At 42.0% G+C, this 18276-nt stretch overlaps 1 protein-coding gene across 6 annotated transcripts in view; it reads left to right on the top strand.

Annotated features, from left to right (window-relative positions):
- Window positions 1-3084: 3084 nt before the first annotated feature.
- Window positions 3085-18276, top strand: part of FHOD3 (formin homology 2 domain containing 3) — a 377077-nt gene continuing 361885 nt past the window's right edge. For all 6 annotated transcript variants that reach the window (XM_050970942.1, XM_030230647.2, XM_050970943.1 and 3 more), the window contains exon 1: window positions 3085-3348. In XM_050970942.1, the coding sequence (XP_050826899.1) occupies window positions 3184-3348 (165 nt within the window). In that variant the 5' untranslated portion in view covers window positions 3085-3183. The remainder of the gene's footprint in view (window positions 3349-18276) is intronic.

Genomic DNA, 18276 nt, shown 5'->3' on the forward strand with positions numbered 1-18276 from the left:
CATGTCAGATGCCTCCTCCAGGAATGGGACTGGCTAGCCCATGATACCACTGAAGGCACAAGGAACACAGCCTGACCTTTGCTGACGATTCCTCAGAGCTCCTGAGTGCTGATTTTGTTCAGCATGACTGAAGCAAATGCGCTCTCTCTCTCTGGAAAGGCCTAACTTTCCATGATGGGGAATGGGATGAGGCAACCTCTTATGCTGTTCTTGTCGTGTCTGTGTCTTTCCAGGTGCAATGTCCACGGTGCTTCATGCCACAGACTTCTAACAGGTGGTATCTGACTGTTTGCATCTGACCGTGTGCTAAGGTCTCTTAAAAGCATCTCAGATTCATTTGAAAGGCTGTAGTGGAACAGTGAGAAGGAGAGTCAGGCTGCTTGCCTTGGTTTAGCTGCTGCATTGAGTAATAAAACCTGGAGAGAGAAAAGAGAGGAGAGAGGGCACTTTCCTGCAGTCTGAAAAAGCAGGCAGTGTGTGAGGAAAAGACTTTTTAAAGGTACTGCTCTGCAGCAGAATCATAAACTGGTGACTGGAAGAGGAGCAAACTATGTACAGCCCTGGCTCAGGCTGATGAAAAGACTGCAGATTGAGAAGGCCTCTGAAAAATATGTACAAAGGCTGAAAAACGTACAAATGTAGAATTCAGGTGTGTATCTCCCCCTCTACACTCACACTTACTTACCTTGTAATGATATTCTGGTTTATCCAGCAGATTCATTTTCTCTTTCTACCTGTATAAATTGAATTAAAATTCAAGTAAAACCCAGATTTTGAAATTCATAGCCTTGTAGTGGTTTGGGGGTGTTAAAAATAAAGAAATAATGGTAAAAAAGCTCTAGCTAACTCAGAATGCTTTCATGGTTGTAATTTTCCTTCCTTCCTGGTCATAAAATATTAGTCCACTGGCTACCTTGTATTTGAAAATCCAGTTGAAGACCACAAAATGCAAGGTATAATTCTTCCTTATGGGATTTAGAGTCTGTGGCTAGATGTTGAGCCTCAGAGTTATCCGATCTCTGTTAGCTCCAAGGAGTGCAGCTATCCCTTGTTTTCATTTTCCAGAACTGGACAAAAGAGAAGCTGATGCTGTCACACAGATTCTATTCGAAGTATTGGCTTCCACGATTTATTTAAAACTGCCCTCCAAGTATTAACACCTCTGCAATGAGGCAAGTGCCAGATTTTAATTTACAAAAAATCAGGGTTAATCCAATGACTAGCAAGGATGGCAATCTTATGCCATCTCATATTAACCACTGATTAGCCGCAAATGTAGAAATTTGCTTTACAAAAATGGGAGTTGAATGGCAATTTAATAAATTAGGATCTAGAAAACCAAAATACCCTGTTTAACCTTCACTTCACATGGTGACAAAAATATATACCATAAATAACCAGACAGATATACAGCAGTACTGTTTTCTCTAGAAACTTACTTCCTGTTACTAGAGGAGATGTGAAAACAGATTTCTTTGCCAAATAGGAATTTTAAATTAATTAGATGCAAAAATCGCAACCACATACAACTTCTCTTTTCTGAAAATATGTATAACTGCTGGCAAAACTGAACCATGACAAGTTAGTCCCAAGAATAACAGAAACAGAAGGACAGACCATGTGTGGACAGAAATCCCCTTTTGTCTCAGTTCTGACAAATAATCCCAAGCCAGTAATCATTTTGGGAGGAAACTGTTGCTTCATGCAAATTCTATGATCTAGAGGTCATACTTTCTTGCCTAAGACACATTTCTGTGGTAAATCCCCCAGTTCTCCAGCGCTTCAGGTTGCGCCCCTCAGGCCTGTCTGTGAAGGTTGAAAGGTTATAAATCATGGCTTTAAAGCATGGGGCATCCCCTTGGGCAGATACTTAGCTTGTGCAAACGCAGCCATTCCCACAGCTGAGACCCTTCATGCTCTGCATTTCACCTGTGACTTATTTCATGGCTCTTTTTCTGTACCCTGTGCCCGCAAAGAGTGAAGACCCGGGTGCGCATCCTGAATCCCCAGCCTTGAGGTTGCAGACAGAGCTCAGATTCACCACCAAGAGCTAAGAGGAGGAGTGCTGTGCTCTGCCCTGTGCCCAGCCAGGGGCTTGGCACTTAGTCCCAATTTTCCCCTGAAAGAAATTAAGAGCAGGCCTAAGGCAGGAGAGAGCCAAGATGCAAAGACAGGCAGTCTCCTGTCCGGGACGGGAAGTCTGCCCAGGCCCTATGATCTGGGAAGCCCCGGCTACGCACAATCCTAATGGCAGAAAGAGTTTTGTACAAATACTGATAAACGATCTTGTGTTGAATACCCACGTTTCAGGTCAGTTTCTAAAGAATACCCACGTTACAGGTCAGTTTCTAAAACTTAACGGGTCAGTTTCTAAAACTTTTTTTTTTTAGAGGGTATATATTTTTAAAAGCTTTTATTTGTAACGGGGTAAATATTACACTCAAGATTTAGGACACCTGGGATGTTTGTGACAGCAACACCAAGCTCAGTACACGCGCTCTGCTGCCAGGAGCCAGGGGGGATGCAGCGGGCGCGGCCGGCGGGCCCGGGGGCCCCTCTCTCTCTCTCTCTCTCGCCCTCTCGGTGAGTGTCTCCGTACCCACGGGCCCGGCGGGCCGGCGGAGGCGGGGGCTATCCCGGCCGCTGGCCCGGCGGAGGCGGGGGCTATCCCGGCCCCTTTCCCTTCCCTTCCCGCCCGGCACGGGGAGGTCTCCTCGGGTCGGGGGAGGCGGGGCGGCGGCGCGCGGCCGCGCGGGGGCGCTGCGGGCCCTGTGCGCGGCCTGGGGGCTGCGCGTGCCGGCCACGGCATTCCCGCTGCCCGCTCGGCGCGCAGCGGCCGGGAATGGGGGAGCTGCTGCCGTCGCCGCCGCCGCTGCTGCCGCTCTGCCCGCGCCCCGCGGCTCCGGCGCCGCCTCCTCGTTGCTCGGCCTGAAGCGCGCTCGCACTCGTGGATCCCTGCGGGGAAGGGGCCATGGGCCGCCTCCCCGAGGCGCGGCGGCTGTGAGGCGGCAGACGCTCGCTTGGGGAGCCGCGGGGAGAGGCTGCCGGCGGCCGTCCAGGCTGCGCCGGGGGAGGGAGTGCCGCTCGCAGCCGGCGGCGGGCGCGCAGGCAGCACCTCGGTGCCGGTGACTTGGGGGTGCCGCTCCTCGCCTGCGCCCTGCCGCGGCGGTGGATGGATGCGCCATGGCCACGCTGGTGTGCCGGGTGCAGCTGCTGGATGACACCGACCCCTTCAACAGCACCAACTTCCCCGAGCCCACCCGGCCGCCACTGTACACCTTCCGGGAGGACATCCCGCTCGCCACCCAGCTAGCCGGGGTGCACCGCCTCCTCCGCGCCCCGCAGAAGGTACAGGGGGAGGGCAGGGGCGTGAGAGTGGGGGGCACCGGGCGAAGGGCAGCGGCCTCTTCGCAAGCGGGGAGCAGAGGCCGGCGGGCGGCCCCCGGCCCCTGCGGGGCGGTAGCCAGGGCTCCGCGCCCTGGGGGGCGGCGGGGCTGCCCCGCCGGCTCCCGTGCCTCCCCCGGCGCTATCCTTCGCCCCGGCACTATCGGCATCTCCGTAAGTCCTGGGGAGAGGCCCCGGGGGTCGGCGGAGGGGCTCCCTCTGCTGCTCTCCTGCGTTCCCAAACGCTCTCAAGGGCAGCTACCACCTCTGCTTTAGCTGTAGCTGCCTCACTCTTTCCCTAGGAGACGAAAAACCTCATCAAACCAAAGGCCAAGTTGAGTATCAAGTACTCGGTGCCTGTCCTTCGCTAGCGTTGCCTGGGTATCTGGAGATACTGCGGGATAAGGTGGTGTGTCGGGCCAGCCGGGCTGCGCCGGGCACGGTCGCGCCGGCAGGACCCGGGGTTTGCCTGGTGAGGCTTAATGAGCCAGGCAGTTCCAGCCGGGGCTTTGGTAAAAATAGCAGCGTCTGCTGCCCTTGAAACAATCGGTGCTACTAGTCCCTCTTGCGAAGAACTGCAGCATGGCCCTTGTCAAGTCTTACCTATCTCTCCTTGCGTGCTTCTTCTAATAAATGTCATGGCATTTGTAGCTCTGCCCTGGAAATCAGGCACCCGAGCATTATCCTTGAATATTTAATTTTCAAAGCAATGCCATTGATTGACGTAATAATAATGTCTTTTCATTATTATCTTGTATCTGTGCATTAGTTCTGCAGAGTGCCCTGAAGAAGAAAGGAAAAAATGTCCACTTTTTTTTTTTTCTTTTCTACAAAGTAAAAGTTGTAAAACTTTTATTTGCTCTGTGATGAAGTGGGAGGAAAATACTCTCTTAACATCACTTGTTGTATTATGCTCATGGGAGCCTGCGGAAAGATGACAAAGGGCTGTGTGTCCCCTTAGATTTAAGGATATCCAAAACCCCATAAAAGTATTTCAGAGAAAAGCTCATGGAGCAGACAGAAGTTTTGCATTTGTAGAACGGTTTCCTCGCATAATAGTTGCCAAGGATACAGCATCCAGTGAACAGAGCTCTGCCTAAAGCACAAAAACTTTGGAAGCTCTTGGTGCGCTGGGTCAATTCTGTTTTCATGTGCTCAGTCGTCCCCAATTCAGAGAGTGGTCCCATTGTTTTCATGGGAGGCTTTTTTTTTTTTTTGGAGTTAGAGCTAATTAAAAGAAAGGCAAGATGGATTCTGACACCTAATGAAGTGAATAAAGAGATAGTTTAAAATCTGGGTTTAGAGTTAATTCAGCTTCATTTTCAGAGATATTTCACTTTGTTATGTTTCGCTTTGGTTTGAATGCTTCCCTGACAATTTTTTATAAATTTTTATACTAACACCACCAGCAGCTTGGTTTAGCGTCTTAGGAGCCAGCCAAAATCCATGGCCACTTGTATATGCTTCACTCCTGCCCAGTTCTGTGTGCAGCATTTCTCAAGTTTAATTAATGCTTGGAAAGTGGACTTGCAGATTTGGGGTGAGAGGTGTCCTATGTCCCTAGAGGTGCTGTAAACCCGGCTATTGAAAGATAGCTGCTCTGCTAGAGGCAAGTCCTGGCCCAGTGAGTTGTTAATCTGAGGTTCTGGCTCTTCCAAATACTTTGTTTCCGTTGTGAGGGTGTAGGCAGGCTCATTGAAATCTGCTAACATGGTTACAGTTACTTTTGTGTTTGCAGAGCCACCTGTTTCTCCCTTAATTATGTCACTTGGCTATCTCTTGGCTCCTACAAGGTAAAAAAAAAGGGTTGGTTGATTAGCCTTGTTTACCTTTACTCATTATAATGAAAGCCTAGTTCCGTGTTTGCACTTGCAGTCAGGGCAGCATTTCTGTGTTTGGCATTACATCTTTGTATCTGAAATTCTGTAAAATAAACCGATTTGTGTTGCTTTCTTCTGTTGTTTATTTTTTTTTTTGGAGGTGGGCATATTCTTTCTGCAGCCTTTCCTCAAGACCATATTCACTGGTCAATAGAAGATCACCACATTATTTGACTAAGAAAAATTTTGCTCCATTTCACCTAGAGATCAGGGCAAATTCTGATCTCAGAGGAATGCAGCTGTCAAAGCAGAGCATAGGTTGAAATTCAGGTGTCGGTTCACATTGACACATCTGAGGTTTGATTGATTAATACTTTGAAAATTGCTGAGCTAATGGATTGAGGGTCCACTTAGTATCATCACGGTGACTAGAGCAAAATATCTTGAAACAGACCTAGGAGTTTCTAGTTCAAATGGTGTCCCTGCCCATGGCAGGAGAGTTGGAACTTAAAGGTCTCCTGCAACCCAAGCCTTTCTATGATGATCATGAAATGTGTAGGAACACCAATGTCTAAATAATTTCTGAAGTTTTATGAACTGGTGGCCTTTTTGCCAGCAGGTTTGGTTGATCAGCACTAGGCTTTTTTCCAGCGAGTTTTAAGTTGCCATCTCTTGACTTGGTCGAACCTTCACTTACTCTCTGAACAGAGCTGCTAGCTTCTTGCCTTCACACCACTGGATGATTTGCACATCTTTTAGATGATGTACTGCCGTGGGATGTTCTTGATAGTATGACAGTGTCAGGAATCCAACTCACTTCAGTGGGGTCAGATTTCGCCATTGCTGTCTTGAAATTTAAAATGATGACAGTGGTAGTGACGGTGGTATTTTTGTAGTTAGTAAGACAGCTTGTATACTGCAAGGCATTGTAAGTTAATCATGATAAACAATTATTAAGAAAACCATTTAAAAAGTAAACGAAAAATGCTTTGACATTCGGACCTGTCATAGTATGTCATTAGTAGCTTTTTTGTAACTAACAGATGTTCTTGCTTGATTCCAGAGAGCAGGATTTCTTCACTCTAGTTCTTTGAAAGTACAACTCAATTTTGCATGTTGGTTTTACTGCTTCTTTTCTTTAAGCTCACACTTTTACTTGAATTTGGATGCAAGTCTAGATCTACACGCTGTCTCCTGAGCAGCAATGTTTTTAGATCCTTATGCAGGTTCACTGGGAAGTTAAGAAACCGAGTTCTGAGAATAATGTTTGGGATGGTCTTTACAACCCAGAATAACGTGGAGCACTTAAGCTAGTTGATAGGAAAAACTGATAAGAAGAGTCTCTGCAATCTCTTTCACTTGGGATTGGGTGCCTAATTGTATCCTCCTCCCTCTTTTTTTCCCTGCTTCTCTCTATGCACATACTTTTCTCTATATCCATATCTCTGGATACAGCAGCTTGTTGTTCATTGGGTTGTGCTCAGTTCTGTCTGGCATGCACACTGAGCCTCATGGGGCAGGGCACTGCCATCAGGAATGCTTGTTTCAGCTATCCCCCCTGGTTATGAGTGATTTGGTCCTAGATGGTAACACACCATCCTAGTTGACAATGCTGTGAAGTACCATAAATTCTCTTACAGTATTTTTAGCCACATTTACAAATTCTTGCTGACCAACTATGCCACGTTGCAGAGTTTTTGTGGTTTGCCTATATTGATTTGGCTGCCTAAGGTGCCATTTTGAATTTGGCTTTTATTGTTCATGAGGATTTTAGGTCACTCTTACTGTCTGTTTTATGAAGTAGAACTGGATCTAGTTTGGACTCTGACTTCAGATGTCCCTTTTGCCCATTTCTGTGAACCTTGGGAAAATTCAGAACTGGGTCTAAATTTGTGGCTCAGGCCCTGTGCCAGTAATGCTCCTTGAATCTAATTCAGTACATTGGGTTTGTTGGTTTTGAATTGCTTTGAGTTACTTGATACTTATAACTTGCTGACATAGGGTCGCTCAGGAGAGTAGCTATATATACATGGCCAATGTCAAGTGGTGTGCTTTTTTTAGAGATCTTCTTCATTATAACTTATTCACATAATTACAGCATGCTGAGTATGTTGCCATAGTCTGTTTTCACATGCCACAGTAGTGTCCAGTGTTAGGACACCTCTGTAAGAAATACTTCTTTTCAGTAACCTAGGACATCGTGCTGCCCAATTTATCAACAAAACGTATTTGAAATACTTTGTGTAACAATGGAAAACAACAAAAAAATATTTCCATGCATATGGGGTAATGGTGGAGACAGTGTAAAGGAGAGTTATAATGCCATAAGGATAATTGTTTTGAGCTCCTATTCCCTTTGAGAAAAGTGGAGACAATTTCTGTATTTAAATGCCTTCCAAGAATTTGTAATTAAGACCAGTGTCATTCAGAAAACAGTGGTATAAGCAAATAAATCCAGTGAGTGCTAGAGGGAATCAGGAGTTTCATTCATAAAGAAGCCATCCACATTTCTGTCTTCAGCTGCTGTGATTTAGCCCCACATTTAAGCCAGGGCTCACTCTGAGGCATGGTGTGATGTAAACTGATAGCAGGAATAGTTCCACTGGTTGTGTCCTGGCATGGAGCTCAGCTCTGGCATTGAACTCAGTGCCAGGCTATACCCTGGCAGCAGCCTCAGGTTTTCTGAGAGCAGTAAGCCTACCAGCTGGCTCCTCTTCCCTGGGTTTCCTTGGCATTAAGTAATAATGCATTCGTCCACAGGGGCTAGGCAGAAAAAGGAGAAAGTGTGGTTTGAATCCTGGTCTAGGTATTGGTAAAGAACAGCTGAAGAGAGCATTTCTCTTCTCTGAAGAGAGCATTTTTGGGTTAGTCATTATGTTATTAATGGGAGCTGAAGAATAGAAGATGGAAACTGGAATATTGTCATTTTCCCAGGGAAAATAAACCCACACCTAAGGGAAACTGGCTGGTATCTTCTACAAGTGTTGCTGCTGAGGACTGGGAAATATTTTAGTTGAGGGCTGTCAAGATACCTAGGTCTTTCATATTCTGCCTGAGGCAGGTGGACATCAGCATTTTTCCATTCTTTGAGAGGAGAGGGGATTTAACACAAACGTTGTTTCCAAAATGTTTCCAAAGTGTTTTGACTCTAGTAAGTATTTCTGGAGCTGACGAATTCCCGTGCTTCAAGAGATTGACCCTGTAGCAGACATATGTGCTTGAATTTTATAGGGAATTATTTATGAGGGCAGAGCAGGGTAGGATACTGCTCTGTCTCCTGACTTGACAGCACAAGCTGCATCAGAGTCCCCTGTGAAGTGCACTTTTCTGGGGGTGTATAAACACCTGCCCTAAAGCACAACTGTGAAAAGCTTCTCAGTCTCCACCAGCTGACTGTCTTCTGTAGTGTGGGCCTTCAAAGGAGAAGAAATACCCATAGAACAGATACAAAGTAATTGTCAAATGCCTGGCTTTACCTCTGGCAGTTTAAGGTAAGAGGACTTTGAAGTTCTTGCAAGGTTCTTCTGACAAGTTACGGTTTGGACAAGTTGCAGTCCAGTTCAGTTGTTTTATCCAGGCTTAAAAGCTGTGTTTTAAAAGCAGGGGCACAAATCTATCTATCTATCCCAGAGATTCAGTTCCTGACTTTGACACCTCTCTTGTAGGTCACTGAGTTTGGCTGATCATAGCTCAAGAGCCTTCGGACAGCTCTGTGTCAAGAATGATAGGAGCGAGTGTACGGGTAGTTCTCAGGATTCCACTAAAGTTTTAGATCACAGATTGGTCAGATGCAGCCTCTGGAAACTCACATCACCCTGTGTTTCCTGGAGGTTCTTAGTCAAAGAAAGGAGATTAATGGGGAGAAGTCCGACCTTGATGTTATCCTATCACAAATCTTGTACTTGCGGTTCCAATTTTTGATGCTTGCTCTCAAAACCAGTTTGTAGATACATAATTTTATCCAAATTCTTCTTGTGTAAAGATTACTAGTGGATTAATCGAGCAAGAAACTAAGATGACTGCAGTTCATATCTGTGTTGGTAAAGGAATAGTCAGATATGTGGGACTTGGCCTGTTGCAATCTCCTCTTCTTCCTGTGTTGTTCCAAATAAGAAAAAAAGTTCTCACAAAAGTTCTCACAGAAGTTTTATAAGAGTTTTCACTTCCTAGAGCATCCACAGCCATCCTACCTTGCCAGTAATTAGGGTCTAAGTGAGAATCCCTTTTCTTTCTGTCTGATCTCACTCACTGGGTTGTGACGATGAGCGATGAGCATTACAGCCTTTGTGCAAATGTATGCAAGGCAGCCGGTCTGTAACTCACCCATCCATTACATTGTCGTTGATGACAACCCTACTTGGTTTTACAGTCCATTTCTCTGGCTGGAATTCAGCCAGGCTAGGTTGGTACCTCTACTCATTCAAAAAGGGTTTTGTATTTTTGAGTGATGCGAAGTGGTCTGGGCTGGGGCTATACAGCTTCTTTGGTAAATGCTGCTTCAGTAGGCTGAACCCATGTGCTAAGATATTACTTCATTACCAGCTCAGAGGAAAGAGTGCCAGCTACTTACACCTCTGTCATCACTTTCCACACAACCTGGATTGTGTTATATTAATATTAACTTTATATTGTATTACACTTACTAATAAGACAGCAAGGAATGTTGTTACATATTTTTAGCAGTGGAACAAGTTGGGACAATAGTAGCAGTGAGCTCTCTAATAAGCCCAGCTACCAAGAAACATCTGCAACTGTCTGGCATATGAAACTATTGAAGACTGTCCACGTCATCAGCTCAACACATATATACCACAAAAATGCATTGCAGTTTCCAATTTCTATGTTAAAAAGAAGTAATTCTATCATTCCCAGCATTTTAAGGATGCTTAAAAAATATAAAGGTTAGACCTTCTCCTTTACTTTCAGTATGACTTCTTGACTTTAGTAGTCATACTTCTCAACTAACCCTCTATTTTGTGAGAAGGATACTTATTTATTTTATTCCACGGAATCCTGGAAAATTGCTAATTTTGGTCCTGCATGCCTAGTTGCTATTGTTAAATAAGGGCAATGCATTATTAGTAATCTTTTGGTCATATTGGTCATCATTTTACATGGTAGTGATCATTAGGCTGAATAGAAAGGATTGGGGTGACTGGAAAAGCAGCTTTGTCTTCTTTTAGTTGTAGTTCTAGAAGGGTTTGTATGACAAAATATATATACTTGGAAAAATGAAGCAGACAGTGTAGTCTTGTGTCTACTAACAATTAAACTCTTAGTATTGGTAGGATAAGAAGAAGCTGCATAAATAAACAGGTTGTAATACAAAGTAAAAGTCAGGTACGTGTGATTACATGCAGTAGTGGAGGGTTGTATATGGCTTGAAGCTTTATATTCATCAGCCACAAAAGTAGTAAGCTGTACTTTGTGCAGTTGTATTGCTTTTACTCTAGTGATACAGATAAAGCAGTACACTTTTCCTCTTGTACACAGCATGCATGATTATATTGGAATAAAATGCACTTAAGATAGCATGTATTTCCCTATTTAGGAAAGAAAGAAGGTTTATTTTCATCTTGGTTTCTGTGCTTCTCCTCTAGAAGCCACAGAATATGCCAGTTAAAAGGATAGTTTTAAATAACTCTGATATTGGTTAAAAAATAAAGATGAGGAACATTTCAGTGCTGTTCCTTGAAGCTAGTTGCTTCAGGTTTACTAATTAGCCCTTCAACCTTTGTAAGTGAAATTGAGAAAATAAGTATTTTCTTTAGAATTGTAAATATACTATTGCAGCCACAAGTAGCAGCATTGGAGGTAAAGTAGCTGCTCCTGCTGCTGGTGAGGTGCCTGTGGATTTTGTGTTTAGTTTTTTGGGTTTTTCTTTTTGATGGCTTTGTTATTGACAAGGAGAAGATGAAGTCCCTGGACTCTGTCTGGTGGGCTTTCTCTGCGTGTTCACTGTGATCCACCTGGCATGATTTTGGGGCGGGCAGAAAAGGCACTTGTAGCTCTCACATCTGTGCCAGCCAGGTTGCTTATCTGAGTGTCATATGCCATGTAAAGCTCGTTGAAAAAGCACATTGTGTCTGCTTTCTTACTTCATTACTGCCGGGCTTGCAAGGGAAGAATGTAACAGTGGAGTGTGCAGTCAGGAAACCAACAGGAATCTCATCTGTGCTAGTGAAATGCCAAATGGGGTCTTGCGCCTGTTTTTTCTCAGTGTGGAATTAAAGTTCTGAGTTTTCTCCAAGTGCCAGTGATGAACCCATGCTAGCTATGGGGTAGACATTAATAGACTTCTGCTACTTGGAAAAACTTGGCATTTTACGGGTAGTGAAGAAATCGGAAAAAAACACATATCTATGCTCTGTTTATTCCCATACTGCAGCAGCTGGCCCTGGAGCATGACCTTTGACTCCACACACAAAAGGTTGTTATTTTCCCCTCAGCTTTAGCATTATGAGGGACTTGGCTTGTGAAAATCTTGAGTCCTCTGCCCTCTTTAAAGGAGGCCTTGGTGTCTCTTTTATGGGAGACCCTTCCAGGTTTGCCAGGCAGAGAATTAAGGGATACCTGTTTCAGATTCCTGAAATTGTAAGATTTTTCTGTGCTGCCCTGCCTCACAGGCAAGAAGGACCTCATTGTCTGATTATTGTCCATAAAAATTAAGTGAATTTGCAGGATTTTCTTTGTGTTTTGGTTTGGGTTTACTTTTTTTTGTTAAAGTTGGTCACCTTAAAAAAGGTGCAGGGACTGGGAAGCTTTATAGTGGTGAGTTCCAAGGAGATGCAGGTTCACGGATATCTTGTTATGGAACTGTGCCTGTCCTAAGGCTTTCTGAATTTCAGAAGCCCCCCTCATGAGACACATTTCATCGCACTTCTTCCTTTAGGTATCTTTATAGGAAATTGTAATGTGATTTGAAAATAGGTGTTTTGTAAAAAAAAAGGTGTTACTGAGGAAGAGAAGGTGCTGCTAAATTACACTGTTTGTGCTTTTCAGTCTCTACGTGTTATTTTAGTGTTTTCATCATTCTTTTTCAAGTACTCTACTATGCTACTAGTTGATTTGAGCTCCAGTTATAAATATGAGCGACCTGTAATCCCAGTGACTATGAGTAAGGCAGGCAGGCTTCATTCACAGGTGGAAAAGCAGTGTATTTTTATTTCAGACAGATGTGACTGATTTATCCTATATGAGCATTCTAAATGATTGATGTATTGCAGTGATCATTGCTGGTCACAACTGAAGGACTCTCATCTTACTGTGATTTTTTTTTGTTCTGGTTTAATTATAATACATGAGGTGTTTTTTTCTCTGACTACACAAGGTAGAAAGAAATACAGCTCTTCTGGGTGTAGTATGCACGGTTGTGTTTGCCTGTGACCTGAGCACTCCTGTAGTGTTTTATATGCAGCCTTCACTTTATACTGTAGTATTGCTCATTATTTTACTTGTTATGTCCCCTTTATTTTTGCACAGAAGTGAGCTTGAATAACCTCAAGCAGTGCACTTAGCTTTGTTATACTTGCCTTGTAGACAGTAATGTGTTCTTGTTTAGATGCTAATTTCAGTTGTTGCTTTTTTTAGCCTAATTAAAAAGTCAGTTTGTCTGCAGTATTGTTTCAGCTACTGTATGGTGGCATTACTGAATGTTATTCTGCCTTATGTGTGCATTACTGTTGTTACACTTCTTCTAGACTGAGCCTTGTTTGGGAAGAAAAATGAGTCATTTTTGTGACAAAGCTGAGAGTTTGGGGGAAGGTGGTGGAAGAAAATCCTCATCTTTTAGAAGTTAAAGGAGTGTAGTTTCTGAAGCTTAAGATGGGTGTCTCAGTTCAGATGCTGCTGAATTTTCTGAAACCTAAAATGCTTTTAGGTTTTCTGTCTTCTTAATGTGTGTTTTTTCTTTTTTTTTTTTTTTTTTTTGCTTCGTTTTGAAATGTGGATGAGAGAGCTACCAGTTATCAATGCGAATTTATGTTAAGCCTAGGGTGTGCCCGTATCTTTGAGTTCCTGAACTTATTGTTCAGAGACTGAATTATTGTTCTGAATCTGTTTTTTTTTTTGGTGCCTTCATTTCATCTTGCTAAAGAAAAGTGATCAGCACTCAAAAATGTGCCCTTTGGAGAAATGATCACCTGTAGTAAGTTTGAAATCTGGGAGCTTGTTATAATGGAGAGATTTATCTCAAGATACAGATTTCTTTCTTTGCTAATTAGATGTGCCCATAATTTATATAAGTGTTCAGCTTGAAACTTCTCAGGATATGTATGTGTTCCTTTTAGTATTTTTCTCTCTTTCATCAAGGGGTTTGAAGGAAGTGTTTCCTAGTGGTCATCTGTATAACGATGAAGAGGAATAGGATACTATTTAGGCTACTTTTCAGAGGCTGTATCATAAAAAAAATTATTGGTCCTGGGAAACTGGTAATGGAACACAGCCCTAAGCTTTCTCATGTCATTATTTAGTATTCAGTCATAGTTTTAGTGTGCAAAAGCCTCTACTGTTTGATGAATCATTTAACTAGGTCCTAGAGAATGTGATTGCATTGTGGCGTCACCTGTTTTTGTTTTGATAGTTTCAAAGCATTAAGTCCTATAGGTCTTAAGTCTGATCCTGTCCGTTACACAGTAAGGTTAATTTTAAAATTAAAAAAAAAAAATTAAAAAAAATCTGTATAGTTGGATGGGAAAAGCCTGAAGATAAAAAACACAGCAAGAGTGTCACATTTTTAATTAAGAGTTAGCACTTGAATATGTAAAAATATATTGGCTTGGAAAGCCTAATTTTTCTTTTTGGTGTTACAAAAGACAGCTATTTAAAAGTGTCCTTGCAATGTTGTAACTGCTACCTCAGCACAAGAGTTCAGGAGAGCCAGAATGTGGACAGAGTTGTCTGAACCTGGCAGTGAAAGTAGAAGGATATTGATTTTCAAGATTGCCAAAATGTTGTCTGTCTTTCATAAGTGGTAAATCATATTGAAAAGAATTGGGGTAAAACTGTCATTTGTCTTAACGTTTTCCTTTGCGGTATGTTAACAAGGATGGGTGAGATGGGAGCGTGGGCTCTGCCAGTATAGGCATCGGCTGCCGCGGAGCAGCTGCCTGTCTGGTGCGCCTCCTCCCAACATTGACTCCAGTTCGCCACCACGTTCCCTCAGCATGTTTCTACATGTAATTGCAATGGCCTATATACAGCAATGTGGCTGTCTTGGACTTTAATCCTTGCCATTGTAAGAGTGCTGATTGAATTGCAGACTAAAAATAGGCTGTACTCAGACATGCTGTGTGCTATCAGTTGCACTCTGCTTTGGCAGTCTGTTGGTAAAATGACATAATTAAAAGTTGACAAAGGCCATATAGGCAGGATGCTGTCCCATGATTTCTAGGATTTAATGCTTGAAGAAGGTATTTTCTTAACTTGATGAATTTGGCTCACGTGATTTTAGCTCAGATAAATGACCCACTATACTATTCTATAGTTCTGGTAGGCTGTTGAAAGAATGTCCTTGTCTTAAACCTATTCTTTAGATTGATGTTGCTTCTGTGGGAAAGCCACTGGTAACAGACCGTAGCATTTGGAAATCATTACAGTTAGGTGTGATTTGAGTGACAAAAAGGAGATTAGAAATATTTTTCAGTGCAGTGTAAGTTGAGCTATATTTACTTCCTATATGTTATTACAGTTTGTCACTGATATTCCAGCAAATATTTCCAAAAGATATACACAGCAGAGAAGAGGGAAATAGCTTACTATCTTGTGAGTAGTCATCAGCTAGTGTTATTTTAAGAAGTTTCAAGGGAGATTGATTAAAATTATTCTTCATCCAAAATTATGTTATTCATCCACCAAATTAGATTTCTTGAAATAAAAAGAATAATCTAAATGTCTGTGATAATTAAGCACCAATTCATAAATTATGGTTTGAAGAAATACTCAAAAAGAAAACAAATCAACCTTTTTCCTCACTAAATTCATCTGAAAGACCAACCATGGGATGAAGGCTGATAGGTACTCAGTCTCTGTTTAATTGCTAAAATCAGGGAAGGGAAAGTAAGCTACAAATAATTACTGTAAAAGATTACTTTCTTGGACATTTCTGTGTGCATGTAAATGCAATCAAAGTAATATTAATCCTACCTTTGTTTTTTCATGTTGATTATTTGTCCATTTCTTCAAAATAAGTCAAGGCTGAAGTGTGTTCTGTAGGTGAGTCATAGGAAGTTATTACTGAAGCCATGCCCCTGTGGTACTTTTTAACCAGCTGGATGTTTGACATTTTAAATAAAGTGACTGATTTCACGCTGTATTTCCCTGTGGCTATCATTAAATTGTATGGTTCAAATTATTTTTGAAGGCAGATTTTTGAGACAATCAAAGTCTGATGGAGTAGGGTGAGGGTACATGATAAGAAAGAAAAGAAAGTCTATAAAGCTTTCCTGGCCCAGAAACAAGAATACAATCATGAGCAGCTTGCCAGCCAAATTTAGTATCTCTTGTAGACTGCACTTTGTCACTTGTAACTTGTATAGGTGTTATGTCAAGATATTTTGTAGGAGAATCTGTTCTAGCAAACCAAACCTCTTGTTTATTTTTGGATATCTCTGTTAAATATTGATGGGATTTGTTGTGAGAAATTCTAATTAGCTGCTTGGGCCAGTCTGAGTGATTTGGCTTCAATGTTCTTACCATAGCCTGTAACAGCATAGTTGTGTGAACTTGTGCCTGTCCTACCAGGGAGTTTGACTGATGTTTGCTGTTGCAGTGGAACCTGTTTTGGCTTGACTGTAAAACTGTCACCACTGGGCACCTGAGTGGTGCTCATGTTAGTGTCTGCCTTTATGAGCTACTAATGGAAACGGAAAACCCTATTTACTTAATCAGATGCTATTGAAGCTAATTACTGTGTTTAGTTTGTTTGTCTTGTGGAGAAGGGAGGTGAGTGCAAATCCCCGACCACAGAATGTTTATATGAATACATAGAGGTGTTTGGGCAATTACAAAGGCCTGTGTTGCAAAGCAGGCTATGTGGTTTGTGCCATATCTCATTCTTCCTACCCATTCCCTTTCTGTTTTTCAATGTTGCAGTAAAGAAAAGGGTTATTTAAAAACCAGAAATAGCATTGCAATTGCTTGATTCTCAGACACAATTTCTGGAGGGCCATCTATGAAAGTGGTGTGGCTGTAATCTCCAGTGCTATCAAAAGGATAAGCAAGTAGGAAAATTGCATTTGGACTATGCAGTACAACGTAATATTCAAAGCCTTGTTGTACTCCTGCCCATATTCCTGATTTACATTTGGGAAATGCTTACTTCTAGTTGCAGACGTGCTTGCAGTGGGTCACATAAAGATGATTTGTTAATTTTTTGAGGCCACAGAGTGAAGAGCTTCTGTTTGAAGTAGAGAAGACGTGAAGCTTTGAAGCACATCAGTATAGAAGGGCAGAACTGGTAGAGCTGCTATGCTAGACCAAAAGGAAGAACCAAACAAAAGCCTTGTAATGCAGAGAAAGTCTACCACACCCCTGGATGCACATGTATGTTTGTGGTATAACAAAGAATGCAAAACAGATTTTCTTTCCTGTATCAACTCTTGGAAAATAGCCATTTCATCTTCCCAGAGAAACAAAAGGTTTTGAAGCATGGATCATTGTCTCTTTGAGTGCAGGAGTGAGTGGGGTGGTAGAGGGGAGCAGTGCCTGGGATTCCAGGAGAAGCATTTCAGCTGAATGGCTTCTAATGGAAAAATTGGCATGATGTTTGAATAGAACACTGCTGTTGCAGTTTATAGAGTTAATGTTTTGTTTATGCAGTTTTTCTTTGAGTGTTTTATTACAACCTTAGCATAGTCTTCTAAAGTACAAAATAAAGTACTAAACTGATAAGCAATCTTTTATCACACCTTGTTTTGTTCTGGTTCAGGAGAAAAAAGGTTTGTACATAATCTATTGTTTTATGATTTGGAGGCAGGGGAATTATTTTGTTGTCTTTAAATTCTTCAAACTTTTTTAAGTGAAAATAAGCTTAAGAAATATGTCTATTGCCAAGGAAAAAGATATGAAGTCTATCCAACTTCCTTGAACTAACTGGTGTACTTCAGCCAGCCCCTGAGAAAAGTTTTATAACTCATTTCACTTATGAGTTGGTATCCAGTTGTTTTATTTGTCCAGAGGAAAAATTATATTTACATCATGGTTTCATCAGCGTCAGAGCAGCAGATGTCTAAAGCTGCTGTGAGGAAAACTGGCTTTTTACTGTATATTGGGTGAAACATGTTTAGGCCATGGTTTTAATATGCTAGTCCAGTGTACTAAAAATGCCCAGTTAGTGCAATAAAACTGTATCTAGATGGACGGTTTTGTCGCAAGCGTAAACCTCATGTGTTCAAAAGTAGTTAGTTAAATGCTTGTTGGAGAAAGTTTTTGGGATGAAAAGTTTAGCAGAATTTGTCAGGATAGTCATGTCAGTACTTGCTTAAGCAGTTGATTTTTGAACAGGGCTCAACATTCAGTTTCCTTTGCCTGAAGGAATCTGTATCCATTTCTCATCTCTAAGGAGAGGGTTGTCACTGTTAAATGTGGACCATTCCACATTTGTATTAAAAATAGAAATCCATACAAGACAATGGTGATGTTTGAAAATATGACCCATGCTGCAATCTGCAATCACCCTAGTTTTGGCATGTTGAGTCCTATCATTCACACAGGAAAGGTGTTAATGAGATTTCCCTCGGGGATGTACTTCTTTTAATGGCCTAAGAGTCTTTAAACTGTCATGTTTCCTGTGAGAATATTACTGATATTTGAAATTATTATAATGAGTAAGAACTCTGTTTAAAAAGTAGTGTATATTTTTGCTATTCAATTCAAGTCATTTAAACTGAAGAAAGTAAAGAAGGAACATATAAATAGGAACCTAAATAAAAAGATAATATTAAACTTTTGATTTGATAACAAGATTTTTTGAGCTGCCTTCAGTTTTGGGAGACACATGGAAAATGAATGATGGGAAGATACTTGTTTGCAAAATACTTGCTGTTGAAGGAACACCCCATGTTGGCATATATGG

The sequence above is a fragment of the Serinus canaria genome, chromosome 2 (assembly GCF_022539315.1).
Source record: "Serinus canaria isolate serCan28SL12 chromosome 2, serCan2020, whole genome shotgun sequence".
Taxonomy (NCBI): domain Eukaryota; kingdom Metazoa; phylum Chordata; class Aves; order Passeriformes; family Fringillidae; genus Serinus; species Serinus canaria.